The sequence below is a fragment of the Drosophila innubila genome, chromosome X (genome assembly GCF_004354385.1).
Source record: "Drosophila innubila isolate TH190305 chromosome X, UK_Dinn_1.0, whole genome shotgun sequence".
NCBI classification, from domain to species: Eukaryota; Metazoa; Arthropoda; class Insecta; order Diptera; family Drosophilidae; genus Drosophila; species Drosophila innubila.
In genome coordinates, this window is record NC_047626.1 from 22,195,142 (window position 1) to 22,218,532 (window position 23,391).

Sequence of the window (23,391 nt, forward strand, 5' to 3'; positions counted from 1 at the left end):
TTTATCTAGTTTCAAATAAAACCTTTTTCTTAATCTTTATTTTTGCTGAGTTATTGCAAAATACAGCTCCAATTTGAATTGTGCGCCGTTTGTATTAAAATTCAGTGCTAACAACACTCGAGAAAAACTTTCGCAGAGCTGCCAACTTCACTGGAAATGATAGCTGTTTCTGACTGGAAATCATTTTTGAGGCACTTTTGCATAGTTTTAAAAGAAATATTAATAGCAATACAAAGCTGAATATATATTTGAAATAGCCAGATTTTCGGCTAATAGAAATTGTTAAATTTTTCCAGAACTAGCTATAAAATGCTAAGTTGACAACAATGGTTATGTTAAATAAATCTGAGCCAATTGTTATTTGTTGATATCATGTGTTTCTGTAATTTTTAAAGGCATTTTTATGATACTTGTCCAGTACACATTTGAAAGAATCTATATAGCGAATTTCCGTCATACTTAATTAACAATTTATTACATTTAACATTTTAAAACGATAGTTAACAGTGCCTTTACATAACATTTTATTTACTTAACATAACATATGAGCAACAACAATGATTTAAACGTTCAATTGAGCAGTAACAGTACCATTTTGAGTACAACATAGTAACTTATTCACCACACCGAATTATAAGTGCTGTAAATGGCCGGCAGTCAGTATGTGCTTGCTTTCGATTGGAGTGACCGGGATAAATATACAAGATGTATGGAGCGAGACAAATATATTGACTATCGGTTTAAACTCAACACAGCCGTGCCGTGCCGACGAACGAAAGAGCGCACAAAGCGTAATGTAAGAGAATTGAAAAAAATCATCAAGTATAGAGGCCAAAAGCAAACGCAGCAGTTGGGCGAATTATATTTTTTTTGATTAATAACTTGAAGCATCTCTCGCTGACTGCATAAGCATCAAAGTGAATGCAAGCGGCAAATAAACAGCGGTAAGATAAACAGCCAAACTGAACCGAGCGAATAAGCCCAAAAAATTCGAAGAAGCGACGACGACCAACCAAACCAACACTTACATACACCGACACACACACATCCACACACACACGCACGTACGCACACAACACTCGCAGTGAAAAAGTGCAAGCCGCGAGCGCTTTTAAAGAAGGCGTGAAACACACAGAGAGAGAGCAGCTTCCAAGAAAATTCAATCAAACACAATAGAGGACATGCAAATGTTGATTGCAATTCTAACAGCGGCCAGATGCTGATGTTTGCAAACACACTTTTGTGTTTTTAGGACGGCAACATCGAACGGCAAACGGCACTTGCCGACGACGGCTGCGACCGCGACAGAGCCCACATTCACACACACACACACATACACACGCAGACGCGGACACAGATCTGCAAATACAGTGAGACGACACGCACACAAGAGCGCCCACATTCACACACATCTATACAACAAATACACGCGCGCTCCACAGTTGGAGCAGGAGCTAGAGCAAGAGGAGAAAGGAAGCAGAAGGAACAGGAGGAACCACAACAGGAAGCCGAGGCGAAAGATAACTGAGGAAGAGGCCCGCTGCTCCAATTGAAGTGAGAGGGAAGAGCGCGGCGGGATCACAAGTTGATGCCACTGCTGATTCCTGGACACCTCTACAACAACAACAATAACAAACAACAATAACAAGAAGAGAAGCGTATTGGCGAAAATTTTGCATTGATGGTAATGCATGCTAGAAAACCGCAGCGTATGAACGATGGGTAAATTATAAAAACTACAATAATTACAATAATTCCCATAACAAATGCACATCAAACTTAATACACATAACAAATGTATGCTTGTAGTTTAGTTGCTAACTAACAATATATATTTTAGACCCTAATGTACACAGAAAAAGTTAAACGCCAACTTTTGTTTACATATACACACATATGTATATGTACGCACGTTCCGTCTTTCTGCTTGCTGCACTCATACACACACACATAATAACATTCCCCTTGCGTCCCCCGTCCTGAAACAAATGTACATACAAATGTGCATAGAAATGACAATTAGAAGTTGCATGCAATTAACCAAAACATTTCAATAATATTTCATCTTGTCTTGTAATATTTGGTTTACTGCTTTGTTCCATTGCGTTGCTCTCGTTTAGCGCGCTTTGGCTCATTCTCCAAACGTTCGTCGGTTCATTCGTTTCGTGTCTACGTCAAGTTTTTCACCACACTATATTGGCCTCTCGCTTTCACGCCCTCGCTTGCACAGCTGTATTTCGCTCTCTGTCATCTCACTCATTTACCGCTTGCATATCGGCATTACAAAAAAAAAAAAAAAAAAAAAATACGAAACGAAAAGAAAATAAAAACGGTCCAGCCTCAATTTCTGCATTTTCTTTTGTAATTTATCCAAGAACGTTAAGAACTTGCACATTCCTTGTCTTTTTAGCCTTAATTTTCGTTAGCATTAACACATGTTAACTGCATGTTTATGGCCAACAGCTGACTGGCATTTCATCCAAATTCCATGAAATCACATTATTTGCATACCTTTGTTTTTGTTGTTATTGCTTGTGGGTAAATAATCAACTGCTGATAAATCATTTTGGACAACAACAAATCTTGTTCAGTTTTAACTGTCTATGGATATATGACTGGAATTGGATCGATTGCTGCATTAAGTGAGTTGGTCAATGACATGGCTATAACCTCTGGCCGGAAGCTGAGAACAAGAATGAGAATGAGCTGAGGCAAAGAATTAAATGTCATAAACGACAACAACAACAACTGGTTATGCCGGCAATCAGTTGATAAAAAGCAAACCTGGCTATAACGAAAACAGAGTGTATTGACCCAGTTTAAGGCGTGTGATAAGCCAAGTGCAGTGGCCAAGTACATTGAAAGGGGTCAAGGGTCAAATTTAAATCATTTCGGCGATTTTCAAAAGCAGTGTGTCCAAAAATTAATAATCACTAACCAGAGGTTACAAAAAATCTTCGCAAAAAAAAATAAATAAATAAAAGTGGTACAGATGATATAAACATGTTAATATATATAAAACAACTCTTTGATTTTAAAAAAGATCTTTTAAAATCAAAATTCAAATTTAAAATCAAAATTAGTTTGAAAAACGATGATTACATCTTAAGAACATAATTGAATTTAAAGCTTGATTGAACCGAAACTTACCGTTATAAAAGTATCGGTTTTTCAGTGCGAATAAAATCAGTTTCAGTTACGGTTACGAATTTCAATCGGTTACTACCGGTTAAAGGTTACGGTTTTAATCCCTGCTTCTTATAATTTCTGTTTCTGTTTTCCTTGTGTAAACAATTGCTTGACTAACTGTATAATTGCTGTATCATGTTGCATGCTTACTTAATAATATTTTGTAATAACTAATCTTATCACATTTTGTTTCTTGATTTTTTTTAATAATGTCCTTTCTTTTCTCATTCATTTGCAGGTACTTTGAGAAGCATACCAGTCACACATCCTACCAGGTGAGCCAAGAGCGGATATTGTCCATAGCCGAAGAAAGCCTCTCTCTCTCTCTCTCTTTCTCCCCGCCCACCAATAACAATTCTCTCCTGGTTTAGTAAATCCAGTATTAGCCTTTTTTTAATTTAGTTTTTGCTTGTGCTTAAATTTAATTAGTGAGCAAAATATTTGTAACATTTTAGATAAGCCAAAAAGAAACCCATTTGTAGTGCTCATATTTGTATGAATATGCTTGTATCCTTCCACCCCGCCCCAAATGTTGTGTGTTTGTGTGTGTGTGTGTGTGCAATTCATTTGACATTCAAACATGTATACATATATGTAAATAAATTGTATCTATATATATGTATCAGTCTGTCTGTCTGTCTGTCTATCCATGTGTATGTTTGTAGTACTGATGCTAGTCTCATTTATTATCCCATCTCCAACCCACTCTCTCTCTCTCTCTCTCTCTCCGCATCTTTTGGGCACGCGGCATTGCAGCGAATCAAACGAACTGATCTAACTAACGTATTAGAGTATAACAATTAGAGTATAACACCTTTTTGGATATAATGCAACAATCATTGTATTGGATCAATCTCAATCTCTCACAAATTCATTGAAAATTAAATTCTAAATCCAATCGAAAATCGTAACGAAATGCACAACAATTAATTACAATTTTATATAAATAAATCAACAAAAAAAAAAAAACCAATTTACTAAATTTAATGCGCTGAAATCGTAGCAAATGCAAAAAATATGAAATAAATTTATTAAAGTAAAAACAAATCAATTTAATAAACAAATATGTTACATAAATAAAATAATGAACATTTGCAAGACCAAAACAAAGCATAAGCAATAAACAATTTAAACACCAAAAATCAACAAAAAAAAAAATTAAAAACAACACTGCGCAAATTCGAAAGTAGCCTTAATATAAAAAATAAAAACAAAACAAAAAATTAATGAACATAAAACTCGCCTATAAACAAGAAGAAGAAGAAGAATCAGAAGAGCAACAACAACACAAACGTGCCTAAGCCATAAGCAACATTAGCAGCATCAATAACAACAACAACAAAAACAACAACACTATTTATATCAACAATATTTAGAGAGTATCATCAAGTGCATCATTCAGCCGACTATTACATATATTGTATATTAAAAGTTGTTATCAGACTGCAGTGCCTCAGCAACATTGAGTTGTTGCTGCTGCAACAGCAGAAGACAAGAGCAACAACAACAACGGCAACGACGACGCGACAGTTAAGGACGACGCGGGCACGTGCCAGGACGAGCACGACGCCGACGCCAACGTCAACTTCATCTATGACGAGCGGCAGCAGCAGCGGCAGCAGCAGCAGAAGCAGCAACCACAACAACCACAACAACCATCACATTCACAACAACAACATGGCCGTTGATTTGTCACTGCTCACCAACAACAGCAGTGGCAACAACAACAACAACAACATCAGCAACAGCAACAACATAAGCAGCAGCAATAACCACAACAACAACAATCACAGCAGCGGCAGCAGCAATAAAATTGCAGCGGCAGCGACGTCGGCAGCGATCGGAATGTGTCGCGTTGATGTAAGTAAATAACAACAACAACAGCAATAACAACAAACAAAAACAATAACAAAACAAAGCACAAGCAACAGAAGAAGAGAAAGAAGTAAGACTGCAAGAAAACAAAAGCATAAAGTGTTAAGTGAAAGATGGAAATGTGAAGCAGCAACAACAACAAGAGCAACAACAATAGAAGTGGCGCAAGTGCAACAAAAAAATATAATAAATAATAATTTTAATAATAATGGCAACAATTTGCAAAGAGACAAGCGCACACTCCTACAACAACACCAACACTCACTCACAACACACACACACACTCGACATACCAACAGCACAACAACAAGAACAACAACATGAGTAATGTGCAACAACGTGTTAATTGACAAAATAAAAAAAAAAATAGCAATAAATTTTCACTTTAATTACGTTTTTGATTGTGTTTCGTGTTTTATGTTTGTTTTGTGTTCGTTTCGTGTCGCCCATAACCCCCCCACCTCCCTCTCCTCTTCTTCCCCAAACACCCTCAGTACCCCTACTCTTGAAATCCATATTCTACAAACTCAGCTTTATTAGCAAAAAATCACACACATAAGCATACACTTGACACATACACACATACATATAAATAAATATGAAAATTTTGGCACACAAAAAAAGAACAACTAAAATTATAAAACAAACCATTGGCTTATAAAACAAACGATATCATTGTAGCAATATATTTTCATTTATATGGTAGTATTGTTTTTATTATTATTGTTTTGATTATCCAACACCCCTTTCCAATCCATGCCCCTGCCTCCCACAACCCCTTCAACAAGTTGTCCCACATATTGGTAACAAGTTTTCTGAATAACAATAACAAGGCATAAACATAATCATAATCATAACAATAATATGCGATAATAATAATAACAGCACGAACTACAACTAACGAAATATAACTAAATAACAACAACAGCAAGCAAATTTTAATTTTCATTTTTAAATTAGTTGTATTATTATTATCATAATTTAATTAATTAATTAAAATCAAATCTTTTTCGACAGAGCTCAAAGTACAGCAGTTCAAAGCGCGACTATGAACGCGATCGTTCCTCCAACTATCGCGATCGTGACATCTCGCCTGGCGCTGGCGGTGGAGGCGGCGGTGGCAGCGGTGGCGGCGGAGGTGGTGGTGGCAGCGGTGGCGGCGGCGGTGGTGGTGGCAACAGCGGCGGCGGCGGCGGCCCATTAAATAATGGCAACAGCTATCGTTCACAATCACCGGATATAGACTCACCATCATCGCGTTCGCATGATCTGCGCGAGCGCAGCGATCATCGCAGTGGTGGTGGAGGAGGCGGTGGTGGTGGAGGCGGTGGTGGCAGCAACGAGCGATACAGTTTCATGCAAAAGATGCGCGATCGGGATCGTGATGTCTACAAAAAGGACAAATATTCAGGTAACTATTAACCATCAATCAACTACATATTTATCTTTAATCCAGGCATAGCACATTTATACATTTAACTCGATAAAGGCATCTAGATGATTGAGAAAAACTAAGATACTCTTTTTGGAATACAATTTATTTCTTAAAAATTAAAATAGTATTCATTTTAACTTTTGTATTCACATCTTTCAAATAACTCATATTTTCCATGCTACAAAACTAATATTGAAAATAATAGTTATTCTTAAATTCTTTATATGGTCGCATTTATACGAATTAAGACCTTTCCGAAATTATAAACATATGTCCTTAAAGGATTAGTAGTAGTGTATGGACAGAATTCTTCTTGTTAAATAAATATATATTGCTTATTATTATTATAAGATCTTTGGTTTAGCAATATTCATTAACCAGTTGCATTTGATGGTTTACCCCCAGATAAACGTGATCGGCGTGGCAATGATCGTGACTCGGAGTCGTATCGTACGAATCATGACAGGGATCGTCGTGGTGGTGGCGGTGGCGGCGCCAAGCTCTGCTCATCGCGGGACAACGACAAGCGCTCCGGCTCCGATGATCGGGATCGGGAGCGTGAACGCGATTTGCGCGACAAGCGTGACAGAGGCGCCGATCGTGATCGGGATATGTACAAGAAGGATAAATATGCAGGTGATTATCTTAAGCAATCTTTAAATATCTCAAAGAAACTCATTAACTCTACATTCCTTATAGACAAACGAGAGCGCAGCGATCGCGGGGAGCGTGTTGCACGCTACGGTGACTGGAGCGAGCATGTTAGCTCGTCTGGTATGTGTACGACCTTGATTTCAATCTACAGATCACTAATCCTTATTCCTTTCAAACTCACAGGCAAAATGTATTACTATAACTGCAAAACTGAAGTCTCCCAGTGGGAGAAACCTAAGGAATGGGTAGACAGAGAAAGGTAAGCATTACAAAAGCCGACTTCTATCAAGTAATCATTATATCAACTCTTGCTGCCGTTTACTGTAAAAGTCATAATCAAATTTTGTAAGAAAACATCAATCCGAAAAATAATCTCGAATTTAAGCAGCGACATATCGTTTGTTTTTTGAGAGGAATCTAGACTAGGGTCTATTTTAGCCACCTTAACTCTTTATGATGATATATAAACGATATTCTAGTCTATTATATTCATTTCGAATATTCACCATTTTTAAAGTTATAGCCAAGTTTTTAGATAATAATGAATTTCAAAAGGGTTCGATTTGTATTTTAAATTGTCTGCTTTTAAGATTAATCTATGCCCAATGGGATACTTGTTGGGATTTTCGAAAACTGAATAGATTTTGATGTTTCATAATTTGGTTTAACCTCTTAACACAAAAAAGATTAAGGGTTCAAGCGGATAACCACTTAAAATTAACAAATTTAATTACAAATTTCCTGTTTTTATTTTTAGAAACCTGCCGCGTGATCAGCATCGTGAGAAGGATTATCGTGACAAGGATCGGGACAGAGATCGCGATGATCGCTTCTCAAGATCAAGTAAGTAATGCAGAATGTTGCATTCCTCCGTTAACATTAATGAAAACGTTGTCTTCACTCACAGCATACAAACATTCCAATTCATCACGCGACAATTCACGACTGAGATGGAATTACGACAACGATGGCGGTCCGCCGAGTCATCGAAGGCGGTTGGATGGTGAGCAGAGAAAGAGCAGAGCAATTGAAAAAGAGAAATTTATGTTAAATAATATTTATTTGATTTTTCTAGTTCGACATAACGACAATGCTGATATGGATATCAGCGGCGACTCGACGCCCACCTCGGAGGCAAGTTATTCGCTCAGCGGCACACCCACCACACATGGCGGCAACGGTGGCGGTGTCGGCGGTGGCATACAGTCTAGCGATCAGGGCTCATTGGCGGGCGCATTGGGCAATGCCCTGCCCCGACTGGCCTCCCATCCAAATCCCAGCGCAGTCGTTACGCCCATGGGGGCGCATTATGGTGCCGCATCAGTGGGTGTCGGAGGTGGTGGTGGTGTTGCTGGACCCGTTAGTGGCGCCACAATGTTACCCACCAGCGGCTTGGCCTCGGTGCCATCCAGCATTGCCAACAGTAGCAACAGCAGCCTTAGAAACTCAGTTGTCGGACACATTGGCTCCACATCCAGCGTAAGTGAATCTATAAGAAATACAGTATGTGTGTTTAATTCCACATGCTACCCTTTTTCCACATAAATTGTTGCTATTATCGCAAAGATGTCAAAGATGTTAATTATCAAACAATTATTTCGATTTCCAATATGAATTTCAACCAACAATATCAAGAATACTAAAACTATCAAACGAAATTAGGAAAACCAAAAATATATATTTGAAAATTAAAAGGAAAAGCAAAAATGAGTTGTTAATACTAAATAAAAATGCTTTTGTTAATAAACCAGCTAAAAAAAGGACAATACATTTTACCGTACCATTTATTTAGAAAGAACATATTTTTTTTGGTAATTGACAGCAACAATTTATCTGCGAAATTAAAACTTTATTTAAATCTCAATTATTTATTAATATTTTTATTTACGCCAAATATGCTTTATTTATTTACAATCGATATATATCTTGATTAATGAATTATTTGTTGAAACCCATTAGACGACTGTTCCGACGCTGGCGAATCAGGAGCATCATCTAAACTCGAATGCGCCCGGGCCGCCTGGGAAGCTTAGCGGCGGTAAGGAGCAATCATTGATGATGCGACAGAAGCTTCATTTAGGACTAAGTGGCTTGGATGTGCCGCACCATCATATGATGGGTGCTGGAGGCAGTGGTCCAACGGGCGCCGGTAGCGGTACAGTCGGCGATGCTGTGAATCATGCCTACAATTCGGTTAACAATGTGACTGCCAGCAGCTTAAGCAGTTTAAGGTTGGTGCCTATTGTGTTCGTTTTGCTAACAGTTGAACTAATCAACTTGTTTATCCACATCTAGAGACAACAGCCAACTCAACTCACCACTGTGCATGCCGCATGCACATCACAGTATGTCGCCATCGCTGAGCTATACCAAGAGTCCCATACCAACGATCGTGGGTCACACGAACAATGTGAATGCCAGCAACGCCTATACCTGCAATGCGCCATTTGGCCACAAGACGGTCGATTCCGTCGCCTCACCAATGGCAACAAATGCCCTTGGCAATAGCAATGCCATCGGTAGTGGCAGCAACAGCAACAGCTGCAGCATACCCGGCCTGGGCACTGTCAGCGGCATCAGCGTCATCACCTCCATGGGCAGTAATAGTCTCTGCGGCAGTGGAGCTCTTGGTGGCGAGGGGCCGCCAACGCCTACGCAAGAATTAGATTTAAGTGGCTCAGCTTTAGAACAACACCAACAACAACAGGTGGCCGCTGCAGCAGCCGCCGCAGCAGCAGCAGCACTGGCAGCGGCCCAGGCAACGCAACAACAGGCAGCGCAACAGTCCCAGCAACAGCGTAAAAGTGAGTCCATTTCAATAATAACTGAAAAGCCAGAAATAACACTATTATTTAATTGGCCCTAGTTGTAAAGTCATGCTGTGTTGAACTCAATATACTTCTTATTACTCCTTGTAATAATGCAGATTAAATTACGTTATCATTTGAATTAATTCATGACAAAACAAAAATTTGCATTACTTTGGATTATCGAATTAAAGTTAAGAATCATATCACTGTTATAACTTTATCCAATGCTATTAGCTGTCTTATTAACAATTATGTATATGTATTGAAATTAATTCGAATCTCTACGACTTTTCCAGTGGATGGCAGCGGTTCCGCCACACTCAGCACACTGCAGAGCTGTGTGGGCTCAGTGCAGACGTCTAATCTCCGGGGTCCCGAAATATCGCCCAAATTGGCGAAATACTTTCGTGCTGATTTAATTGCGCATGTGACCAACTGGCAGGCGGAAGTATTGGAGCGTCAGGTAAGCTTGTCAAAACTGCACAGATTGATTGCATTAAGAAAATTATCATATGTTTAACTAATGACAGATCATTGTAAAGTGTTAAACTGCAAAAGATACAAGTCTAGTCACTAAACGATGGCTATGTGCTAATGTGTCAATCCTTAGACTATTGATTGCTGTGTTTGTAATTATATAAACACCATTTCATGTATTCGCCTACTGCAATTGTGATAAACGTTGTATATATTTTATATTATTCTACATATTAAATTAAAGTTTTAATTCATTTTTGCACACATTAAAGCAGCCCTACTAAATTTCCGTTTAAATTTCACAAATACTTGCGAATATTAAAACAGATTGTTTAGGCGTTTTATTTCAAGTTTAAACCATTTAATGAAATAAATTTAAAAAAAAAAACATTTTTGATTATACAACATTGCTCCATAAGCCTTAAAGTATTTAATACAATTTTTGTTGTCACTTAACATTTGTGTTGAGAATGTTAGAATTATGGTTTATAACTTTGTCGGATTTAAATTCACCAGTTCAATGTATAGCGAATTTTAATCTTGAAATTTTTGCCATAAAGTAAAAGTTGGAACAAGTAAATAAAATTCGCTTTAACAAAATTTTTCACAACATACCTCGATGATCATTCTTTAAGTGACTTTGTCCTTGACTTTGAAATTAATTAAAGCTTTATTCTATTTATAAATTGTATGAACCTTGTATTCTATATTATATTTGCAGGCGCAGAAATGCTGCGAGGACACACATCTATTTGGGGACATCACCTGCACTCGGATATGCGCTGAGCTGAAATGTGCACGCAGTTTAGTGCGAAGCACAGAGATCAATGCAACGTTGCAAGAACAAAAGTGAGTATACAAAATATTGAGATTGAATAATTGATTGGCATTTATTAACAATATTTTTGCTTTTTTGTTGTGATTCTGTTGAAGAATCATGTATCTGCGACAGCAAATTCGCCGCATTGAGGAGTCGAAGACTCAGAACGCGTTCATGTCAGACGATACTTAGGATCAGGAGCAAGTTAGGCTGCGCGTGCATCGCAAGCTGTCTGTCAGGCTCAAAAAGAGCACACTCTGGCGCAGCTGATGGTGATGATAGTAATGCCCCCCGACTTGGACCCCGCCCCCACCAGCTCCTTCGCCATCAAATCGATGCGGATACTAATTTGCAAATCTGTTGCTAGATCATGAGCATGTGTCAGTTGATCACGGGTGGGGCAGAGCAGGGACTGGGCAATTAACGCGTGCATCCTTCTTCGTCCTGCGGCCGGCAAAAGCTCTGTTGACAGTGTTGGCGATTTTGCTAGTGGCAGGCAACAGTCGCTTCACAAAATGTCAACGAGCAATGAACAACAGCAACAACAAAAAAATCACTCCAACAACAACAGCAGCAGCGACAAAAACAACAACAGTAACAGTAACAGCAACTACAACATAATGATGATGATGATGATAAAGATAAAGATGAAGAGAAAAAAAACCACAAAAATAAAACATAATTTATAATTAGCAAAGCGTAATTAATAACTTAAATAAGCATGAAGCGAATCGGCAATGTTGGGCCTATGTTGCCGTTATCTAAGAACAAAAATAACACCAATAACAACAACAATCGTAACAATATTTAGCAAAACAAATTGAAAGCAAACACAACAGAGACTACAGACAACAAAAGAAACAAAATCAAAAAAAAAAACGAAACCAATTCAAAAGCAATATGAAAGAAGCCTCCTCGTATCGAATCGAAGCAACAACAAAATAGATCAATTTAACAAGATTGAATGCAAAACACCAACAACAACAACAAATAAAAAACAAAACAAACGAAACAAAAAAACAAACGTAAGGAAAACAAGTCAACCTAGTATACTCAACTGCAATAAAATGCTAATTAACCTATATACAAATTATATATATAGAGTATATGAAAATGTATATTTACAACAACAACAAAAAGATGTGTGACAGCCTCGAAAACCCTCTTTCCTCAAAAAAACTCGTAGGAAAACTGAAAAATCTAATGTAATTACAAATGGATCAGAAAGAGAGAGACGAAAAGATTGTGGTGTCACACACCACGCGTGAGAGCGAAAGAGCAAGCGATAGATAGATAGACAGAGAGGTAAAGAGGGTGAGGTCCACACGCTTAGCCTTCTTAGTAGCCGCAGTAAATCCATTAGGGGGATTCACACTGTGACAGTCAAATTTCATGGCTGTCGCTTTGTTGAATACCAAAATAAGTTTTCTTCTGTTTTTGTTTTATATCAATAATATTGCATAAGTGTTGCGTTGCATTACAAAACGTTTCATTTAGTTATATTCTTTGTTGTTTCCGAGGGTATAGGTAAATACTTGTTGTCAAATTGTCAAAAATCACCTAACAACCAATAAATAATTTGTAGTTAACATCTACACACACACACACAAACACACATTCATTCACACACACACACACACATGTAGAGCATCTGGAGTTCGCCTGGCCGATTAGGCTTCATTTCTAGCTTCATAGTTATTATGCGAAAATGTATTTATTTGTTTCTTAAAATTGATTTTGCCTACTTTGTTTTTTTCTACACATTATTTAAATTTTTTTTTTTAAATTAAAATCTAAATATGCATATATTAAACAAAATATATATTCATATATATATTTGAATTTATAAATATATATAAATATAAATATAACACATAATTTTTCATATTTAAGCAGTATAACAAGAAATCAAACCATACAAAAAGAATAAGCTGAAATGCTGGAAAAGAAATTGAAAAGAAGAACAAGAATAATACCTAACACAACATGCCCAAAGGATGTTTGTGAAATTTGAGTTTTTAATTTTAAAATTGTCTAAAAAATTAAAACCGAGGATTACCGAAACAACAACAAATAGAAATCAAAGCAAAACAAGTTTAAAAATATAAATAAATTTAAAAAATAATAATAACTATTGTAGATATACATATAATTAAATACAATGAATATATATATGTATATATGTGTATATGTATATGTATCTATAAATGTACATATATACATATATATGTATCTAAATATATTTAAATACAAACAAAAAAGGAATAAATAAAAAATTTATATTATTTAGCTAAGCGTCGAAACCGAAAAATATAAAAACTTTTATGATTAAAACCGAAAATTTATCTTTGTTCTTGTTAATGGTGGGGTTAATATTCGGAAGTCGAAGAAGTTCGATTGCTGTGAACAAGGAAACTTTGCTAGTGTATAAGGTTATAGCTCTTTTGGATATCTGAGAATAACCGTATGCCATGAATTCTGAATGGAGTCAGAACACGGTACTTTTTTACCCAATCTGGTACATATTTTATTCGTTGGTACATGGGATTATTTTCAAAATGGTAAGATTTTTGTTAGTTTACTTAATTCTAACTAAGCTTTTATTTTATTAAATGTTTTTTTTTCTTGTAATTTTATTACTATTACACATTTGAATACGTGCACAATAAGAGTATTGAATAATGTATTAAAGCGATGCAATAAAGCTAGTTTAAGCTTAAAAATAATGCAAAACTAAATGAAGGATTGTACTTTTAGGTATGGTTTTAAAATATCGATTTCAAAGGTCCGACACAAAAAATTTCTTTTTAAAGCGAAGAAAATATTCTTTTTTTCCTTTATTAGATGAAACGTGGAATCCATATAATACAAAAATAGTAACATAGAGTACAGGAGTGTTCCAGAAATCTCTAGAGATTTTGAATAGAAATGTTTTTGAAAACAATCGTTCGAAATGTTGGTGTTCCTTAAATGTCAGAGATATAATCTTTTTGAACAATTTTCTTTGTATCTGAAAACAATTTTAAAGATATTTTATTTTAATTTAAAAAATATTACAACAACACAAGTATAATAATTAATAATAGGACCAAACATGGAGCTAGGCGCATGAGGACTTGCTAAGAACAAATCTGAAATTATTTTCAAATTAAGTTTTGTTTTCTTTAGTTTAATTTAAATAATCTATATTTATACTTAAGTAAGATTAAATAAAATTATTTAGTACATTCCAAAGATGATAACAATTATTCGAAAACGGAAGAAATGTTCCCTAAAGTCTTGCACAAAATATTTTGATATAGTGGCAATGAGTTTGGCTTTCTGACTGTTTGCTTTGTGCTGTCAATGGCAAAAATATTGGTTAATATTGGCAACTAAAAGTATGCAATATCAATTTTTAGCAGACTCGGAATTAATTGGTATTTAGGGGTATTCCAGAAGTGTCAAAGCAACCGAAAATCAACTTAAAATTTATGGGTTTTTGGTTGGTTTGTATTTTGAAAAAAACACCGTGATTAGCTTGAAACATGGGAGCAACGTAGAGCTTCAGCGTATGTCATATTCAAAAAGCCGCTTAAAGCTGCAAAAGCTTTACGTTTGCCGGCTTAACGGAATAGAGAGAGGGAGAGAGAGAGAGCACGCAAAGCTTTTGCTGCAAAGTAGTGTCATTTAACCCAGCAGACAATGCGCAGCGCAGCGAATTCGCCACGACAAATGAATGTTGGGGAGAAGAAGTTGCGAATGAACAAGCACGAGGGCAACAAAAGCCGACGATGACTTTTTACCGTACACTGAGTACCGTACCGTACCGCACCCCACCGCAAATGTGCCCAGCATGTTGGTATATTGCTGTGTTGCTTTTGGCATCTTTGGGCTGTCAGAGGACAGCGAATGCCAACAAGTAGCAGTTCAGCATCGACAACGCCAGCGTTCGCTTGCGCCTGGCTGATGGCAGCGCAGTGACAGCATTACAAAAGCAACAACAACAAACACATCTAACGATAAGAATCATCAACAAAATTAACGCTAACGACGAAAGACCGACGCGACTTTTCAAATTTCTAACGGTCAGCATTTTCACATTTATGAAGATTTTGTTCTTGTTTTTGGTGCAGTGTGCATTTCTTAATGAAAGAGCAGAAAATAAAGTACATAGATAATTATTGTTAATAACCCCACAAAGTATTCAGTGTTAGTGCTCCAATAATTTTGAATAACTTATAAAAAAAAAAAAAAAATTAAAGGCAAAAGGTAAGTAAGTGCAAGTTGCTGAATTACTTTTGCAGTTCTTCAAATGATTTTTGATGAAAGTTGGCTTTGAATGTAAATACATATTCGATTCAAACTATGAATTCTAACCTTAACTAGCAAATTGTTTGAAAGCTCTACAAAGAAAGTATTAATAACCTTATTCCACTTACATTTCTATATACATTTTATTTTACGTTTAAGCATTTATTTTAAAACTAAAAAAATTATATACTTTTGGAGTGGAGTGGGATTTTCACATTATTTTCTTTAAAGTATTCGAATCAAACAGTGAAACCTAACCTCAATTAAAAAATAGCTGGAAATATCTATAAAAAATGTTTATATGACATGTACTTTGTAGATTTTTATTAAACATTTAATTCGAAACTGCAAAATTCTGTGAAGCAGGGGTATGAATCTGAAATTGGCAATAATTAATTAAATTTAATTGAATATATACAACATATCCAAAATTCAGTCAAACATTTTTTTAACCCAAAAAGTATGCCAGACAAATATGACTTATTTCCGAAGAATTTGAAATAAAACTAAAGCCAAATCGCAAAGTTTCCCAGCTCGTTACATTATTTAAAGTGAATTATCTGTTTTTGACCGAATGTTTTGACCAAATGCTTTATTATTTACTATATTTGCCTCTGGTCATATTTTGCAGTTCCTTTGCCGTGCCACAAGTTGCATTTGCAATTTGTGAACCGTCAGCAGCAGACGCAACATACAATAACAAACAAAGAACTTTATGCTATTATTTTGATCATTTTTTATTTAGCATTGCAAATGCAAAACATACATAGATACATTTGTATATGATAAAAAAAAGGAAATCGTTTTTATATTTATATTTATATGTATGAGTATCTTGAAATGTTTGGCTTACACTTGCAGGCAGAAAGAACAACTTAAAAAAGAAATAGAATACAAAGACAAAATAAAATACCATCGCAGTGAAATCGATGTAGAAGTGGACTGCAGAACTGTTTTTTTTATATTATAGACTAGTGCCCGACTTCAACTACATAATTATAAAACTTTTTCTGCCTTTTTATACTTTTCTGTACATTTGTTGAATGTCTTAAATCCTAATGGCCAGAAGCTCAGTTTATCTTTACTTAATACATTTTAGCTGATTTGACAAATTTAAGTTTTTAATATCCCACAAAACCGAGAAATTTAAATGTGCAATTTTTCTCAAATCTTAAGCCTAATGTAGTTAAAGAGTGCTACAGATATTACAGATATTTTTTTTATTGAATTTTATAAATAAAAGTTGTTATAAATTAATTTTTTTAAAAGATTTTAAGCTCAATGAAATGTTTACACGTTACGCAAAAAAAGAGTGTTTTAAAGCTTCCAGCAATGTTCTCTATTAGAATCTAAGAAATTATAGAAAAACAACAAAATTTTTACTGTGAAATCTGAAACAGAATTAACAGGCACCAATATGACGTTATCATATTTAAACATGTTATACAGTGGTGTTCCAGAAAGGGAAACCAGCTAAAAAACGTACAAAAATATATATGAAACACTCTTTCGCATTAGTTGCGCAAAATTAATGCAATCAAACTGAAAGTATTCTATTCAGGAAATAACACCGCAACCGGTATCGGAACCGTTAACCAAAACTAACCGTTTTTTTTTTAGTACCGGAACTGAAACAGTGACCGAAATGAATTCTCTTTCAAGAACCGAAAACCGAAACGCTTGTACCGGTACGGTTGTGGTAAAGTTGCTAAGGTCAAAAAATTGACAAACTTCCAACTGTCATAGCTTGAAGAAAACTGACCCGATTTTCAATTGGAATGCCATTTTGAACATGGCATTCATACAGCATTTAATTTTTTTTGCGTTTCGAAAATTCTATTAGTTTTCGACCTTCATAGCTATGGTTCCACGTTAATAGTAAGGGTCCCCCCTTGAAATTTAGAAAATTCAACACTTTAAAGCTCAAGTCTTTGCTTTTAATCAACTCCTTATATCGTACTTAGTATGAAACGAACCTTTAAACTTGATTTTGAGGCCTTTCATTTTCTTGTAAAAAAATCATGTCAAAATTAAGAAATATTTTGACTTGTAAAGCTGCTAGGTCAGAGGCTTGAGCAACTTCGAACTATCATAACTTACCGATTTTCAAGCGGAATGTCATCTTGATCATCTAAATTTATTTTGCATTCAAATTTAATTAAATTCGTTCAAAAATTGTATTCCTCTGGATCTGGATCAATGGTCGGCACTGCCTGTGCCCCGGGCATAGGGATTTTCTCTGCCGCAGCGCTGCCTGCACACGTACAGAATAAACGTGTGGCGTCGCTGCTACGACACTTTGCTGTTAAGTCGCGGTTGCGGCGCTGTTAAAGGTCTGTTATGCTGTAAAGCCGCTGTTGAGGTGAGGCAAAATGAATCAGCAGCAAACGTCACTTGCTTGTCGTCTGTAAATACTCTGTTAATTTGCACACTTACGGAATGTTGGTGACGACCACTGATCTAGATATATACTTCGATGTCATATTTATCATAAAACGACACCTTATCATTTTAAAATGTTTTAAAATTGATTTGGTGTACCGTTACGTACTGGTACTGATACCGAAACCGAAAGAAGAAAACTAACGAAATAGTTGTTTCGAAACGAACCGGAACCGGAACCTTAATTTATATTGGTCTATAATTATTGTAAAAATAGTTGTTGTCGAACTCAGTTTTAAGATATATCTCACCGATAGTTAGCGTATACAAATATGATCATAAAATACAATAAATGTAGTTTGTTTCAGTCACAGTCACGATGTCCTTTACAGTGGCTGACTTTTGTCTATAGACACTTAATAGTACTCGGGCTAATTAATGGGATGAAATTTAAGTGGTTGGGCTGTAATGGTATGGGACATGGATGGAGTAGGTAAGAGTATTCAAGGACGCGCATCCTATATGAATGTAAAGTGCGTTCCTTTCGAAATTTATTTGATTTGTGTGTTGGCAATTTCTACAGTTGTTGTTGTTGCTGTCGTTGCTGATGTTGTTGTTGTTGTTGTCGTAATGTTCCACGGCGTTTGGCTTTTGCCTCTGCGCTTTATGCATTTCTGTCGCTGTTAAATTTGCTGGCACTTAAAATTGGCGCGCGCCAAAAGCATTTGACGTTTGCCAATGTTGACAATTTGCATTGCCCAATGCCAACAGCCATAAATTTGACGCCATCAAGACCCGGACCGAACAAATACTTTAGCAAGTTGGAAAGGGATTGGCAAACCGAAATGGAGTCAGAACTCAAACAAATTCGCTTTAAAAGGCGTGCTCAAAACAAGTTGGAATTCTTAAAAAGTACTGCTCACCGAATGCTTTTAGCTTTAAGGAAATGCCAGAATATAAAATCAAAATAATCTTAATTTTTGAGTATATTTCTAAATTAAACATTTTGCCAACATTTCTATGCATATTATAATAAAGAAATTCTAATTAAACAACACAATTGCTTTAGTTGAGCGTGACGACAAAACTTTTTCATGTGCCATAAAAACATTTTTGATTGCCCTTCAGCAAAATATAGATAGGTGGAAACCCTACAGAGTATATGAGGGTATTACAGTCCTCCTTATGGGTATATTATATATGAATTTTTCAATTTAGAATATTAAAATTCTGGAATTATTGAAAATGTTTAAATCTTACATTTGAAAGGAATTGAATTAAATATTTTCTATTTAACAAAGCTCAAATTTTAGATTGAGTTTGTGTATATATAAAATTTGGCATATATCATCTTAAATGGCAATACGAAACTTGATTAGAGATTGAAAGTAGTTTTCTAATCTTAATAAAAACTTAAGTTAATAAAGTTTAGGTATTTATAGCCTATTTCCACGACCACTCACATTTGGCTCATCTGGTCACATTTGGATGTGCCTCATTTTTGGCTTTCCACGACCAAATGTGAAACTGGTAAGACACTTAAAGCAAAGCAGCTGTTCGGCTTCTGTGCACAAATTACAAAAAGCTGACAATAACAACATTTTATTATTTATTATGATACTATAATTGGCGCAAATTTAATGCCTACCGATTTTATTGATGAAAACAGCTGGTTAAGGTGATAATTGCTTTTTTTTTTAAGAGCTTATCGATAAACATCGCGTGTTCGATAAAAAAATACTGAAATTCACAGGGTCGAATGACAAAAAATCGGCTCATTCATTATGAATGAGCCAAAATGATAATCCGGATTTATACTGAAATGAAGTCCACATTCGGGCCGGATGATAAAAATGGCGTCGGATGAGCCAAATGTGCTGTCGTGGAAATAGGCTATTATAGTCTTGAAATCAAACATTTTCTTTTGAAATATTCTTTGTAAGCTTCAAGTATTACAATTTACAGTATTGGTAGTACTTTGATTACTTGAATAAAGTTAACATTTAAATAACACTATATATATGTTATAAGATATACCACACTTACTTTGATATTGTCATAAGACATTACATTAAAAAGAAGCAAAAATCTATGAATTTTCACAAGATACAAATCTGTAATTGTTACATAATAAAGATCAGAGTATTACGAATATTTCTGCATCATGAACTCAAAAATCGTGTTTAAAGTCGTGCTTAAAATGTTAACAGTATTCTCAACTGCAAAAGTGTCTGTGTATATAAGTTCAATTGAATCATAAGATTTGATTTCTTAGAATTTTGTCTCACTTTTTTTGATTTCGATTTTTTTTCCTGTTGCGCAGATTGAACCCCTAAACAATTTCAAGTTAGTCTTAACAAGTTATTGCTGCCCCTTTTTTTCGGACTTCTGTTTTGACCTTGTGGTTTCATTTTCAGCGCTTTTTCTCGTTGTTGGTTTTGTTTAGTAATTTTTTTAGGTTTTGTTTTTTTTTTTTTTTGTTTGTTTGCTTTTCGCATTCAAATTATGTGAATGTATTTCATTTTCATTTGCGACTTGCGCTTGTTTTAGATTTGTTGTGGGTTTTTGTTGTTTTATGACTTGACCATTTGGCAGCATTGCGGTTCCTAGCTGAAGTTAGCTAGCCAAGGGGACACCAAGTGGGGCTTAAAGGGGAAGTGAAGGAAAGGAAAGGGAAGAGGCTTTAAGTCGACTGTGGCTGCGTGCCTGGCAAACATTTCACAAATGTTTTAGGCAACTGCACTCAATTTTTATAGGCATTTCACTTAGTTTGAGGCCTCTATGTATTATGATTTGGAGCATGTCAGGTGAGCGTGTACGCCCCTCCTCTGCCCACTGCTCCACTTCTCTCCACTTCCCGCCTGTCCTCTCCTCTCATCTTCCCCGCGGTGGTCAATGTGTTTTTTGCATAGGTCTTTTGGTCACTGGTGACCAGATTTTATATCTCCCTTGGTTCTACCTCATGCCCCCTAGTTATTATTGTTGACACACACACACACACACACACACACACAGGCACACGCACTTGGTGCTATAATTTCATTTGAGGTTTAGGCAACGGCCTCTGGTTACATTTACATTTTTATTTCCTCTCGGACGCGTTCATTGGGGTCAGGATGGTCCATTTCCATGTAAAGTCCTTGCTCGTTGTTTTTGTTGTTGTTGTTGCGGTTTCATGACTTTTCTGCCTAATGCTTTTTGTTGCTAAATCTTTTTTGGCCTGATTCAAATGAGGGAACATCTTTGTACTTAGATATCTACTTCTTAGCTGCTGCTCCTCATCCACATTTCAATTTCATACGAGCCGCGTGACATTTTTACAAATTGCATCTCCCCATTTGCCCAAAAAAAAAAAAAAAATAATAGGAACAAGTCGCTGCGAGAGTCGAAAAAAAAGAACAAAAAAAGGCGCATGAAAAAACAACTTCAAACAGCGTCAGCAATAACGTTGGCTGACTTCAGATTTACTCAACCCAAACCCAGTTCCATAACCCAGTCCTAGTATAACCTCACCCAATCCCAATCCCAATCCCATACCCTCTCCCCCATTCTTCCATTACCCACCGCCAACGCCAGCCGTTTGCCGTGTGTTTTATGAGGGTTTATTCTAGCTTTTTGGCTAAGTCTAAGTCGAAGGCGACAAGCGACAACAGCACAAAAATGGTCTAAAACGAAGAAGAAAAAAAAAACAAGCGGGAATGGCTTTAGTCGACACCCCGACTATGAGATACCCGTTACTTATTTTAGATATACTTGTATATTTATTATCAGGTGTGTTCTACAAATCTCTAATAGCGCTAAAGCAACCCAAAACTAATTGTTGGTGTTCCTGAAATTAAGAAACCATTGCTTGCAAATGTCTAAAAAAAATCTTAAGAGATTTGACTAATTTAAATATTTATTAAATTTATTAAAAAAATCTTTAATTTGAATAAAAATGCATAAAAAATATTTTTGAAAATATGAAATCAAAAACATTTATTTTCAAAATCTCTAGAGATTTCTGGAACACCCCTGTATATACATGAATTTTAAACTGCTACGGTATATAAAAATGACAGCATACTTTTGGGCGCTTTTGATGCTCAAAAATTTAAAATAGCCATTAAAACCGTTCTATTTACCCGATCTTCTTGAAGGATGACTTAAAATAACTAAAATTATTTATTAATTACAAACAATAAGTTTTATGTTTAAAACGATGGGTAGTGGTAGTGTTTTATCGCGATTTGTGGGAGTGGAAGTGGGTTTGTTATGTATTATTTTATTGTAATTTGAAACAAACCTTTCATGCGAAGAATTTGTATGCCGAATTTGGTTGCTCAAGATCCTATAGTCTCTGAGAACTTGGTTTTCATACAGCCTGTTAATGCCTATTAAGAATATATACACGTTATACTTTATACTTAATATGGTCAGAGACACTAATTTCTCCTTGTTGCATACATTTGAACGAGCACAATATACCCTCATGCATATTTTTTAAGTAGCAGGTATAAAAATAATAAAAATGGCAACACGACTATGAAATCGTAAACAGTTGATTTTGATTTTTTCCGTTTATTCGCATTTTTGTTACCAAGCTCGACTTACTTATGAGGATATATGCACCTACATGCTTATATGTATTTATGTATATGTGTTTGTGTATGTGTGCAGGCATTTTGACATTACAACGAATTTAAAATACTTTATAAGATTGATTAAATTACAGCATAGATAATATTGATAGATAGATAAGTTGCAAAATTTATGCGGAGGCTAAGTTGTAATTATTCATGTATAGTAATATACACGTATACATAGATTTGTTGTCAAATTAAATTAATTAATATTTATTTTATTTTTAAATTAAATTATTAATTGTTGGCACGTGCTTTGATTTTTGTGGAAAGTGCATTAGCTTTAAACGTAAAATTTTATCATATGTATAATATGTATTCATTAAAGGGAATCGCTTATTTACTCTCATTTTGCAATTGAAGTATACAATTGAAGTATTATCAATCCTCCATGGTCACATAAATCGCAATTGGCAGCCGTACGATAAATCGTGATTTCTTCACATTTTATTATCTTTTATTTGCTGTGTATTAATGCGACTTAATATGATAAATTTAAGGCAACAATATATAAACAAACAAACAGATTGCTGTTACTATCTGTTGTCCTCCGTTGTCACTTTTTGTCAAAATCAAATTGACATGTAAGCAGCGTTCTCTCATTAGTTTGCTTCTGTTTCAGCAAATAATTTAATGGTATATTGTAGTATACGTGTATAAGAATTTATCCTTTATTCCGATCTTTTGGGAGGCACTTGCTCATCGTTTTGGCAATTTGCATTCGTTGCCACGATGCGGTTGTTTTTTTTTTTTTAACAGACTTTGATTATCTATTTCCTCACCCTCTGCCCTCTAACTGTAATCCCTCCCTCACTTTAGCTTCGTTATGTAGGC

The 23,391-nt window shown here is 35.5% G+C and overlaps 1 protein-coding gene across 3 annotated transcripts; it reads left to right on the top strand.

The window, feature by feature from the left end:
* The first annotated feature begins 605 nt into the window (after positions 1 to 605).
* LOC117779786 (WW domain-containing adapter protein with coiled-coil homolog) lies at positions 606 to 12,863 on the top strand. Of its 3 annotated transcripts, XM_034616102.1 has the most exons (15): positions 606 to 944; positions 1,253 to 1,722; positions 3,428 to 3,464; positions 6,082 to 6,475; positions 6,905 to 7,135; positions 7,199 to 7,273; positions 7,337 to 7,412; positions 7,911 to 7,996; positions 8,061 to 8,156; positions 8,229 to 8,632; positions 9,113 to 9,384; positions 9,449 to 9,957; positions 10,260 to 10,426; positions 11,162 to 11,289; positions 11,371 to 12,863. In XM_034616102.1, exons 2-15 carry the CDS (start codon positions 1,682 to 1,684, stop codon positions 11,450 to 11,452), a joined length of 2,598 nt encoding a protein of 865 aa, XP_034471993.1. In that variant the 5' UTR covers positions 606 to 944; positions 1,253 to 1,681; the 3' UTR covers positions 11,453 to 12,863. The 3 variants fall into 3 exon arrangements, with proteins under 3 accessions (XP_034471993.1, XP_034472001.1, XP_034472009.1); XM_034616110.1 differs by having other exon boundaries at positions 607 to 1,722; positions 11,374 to 12,863; XM_034616118.1 differs by lacking the exons at positions 606 to 944; positions 1,253 to 1,722; positions 3,428 to 3,464 and adding an exon at positions 4,621 to 5,049 and having other exon boundaries at positions 11,374 to 12,863.
* Positions 12,864 to 23,391: the final 10,528 nt, after the last annotated feature.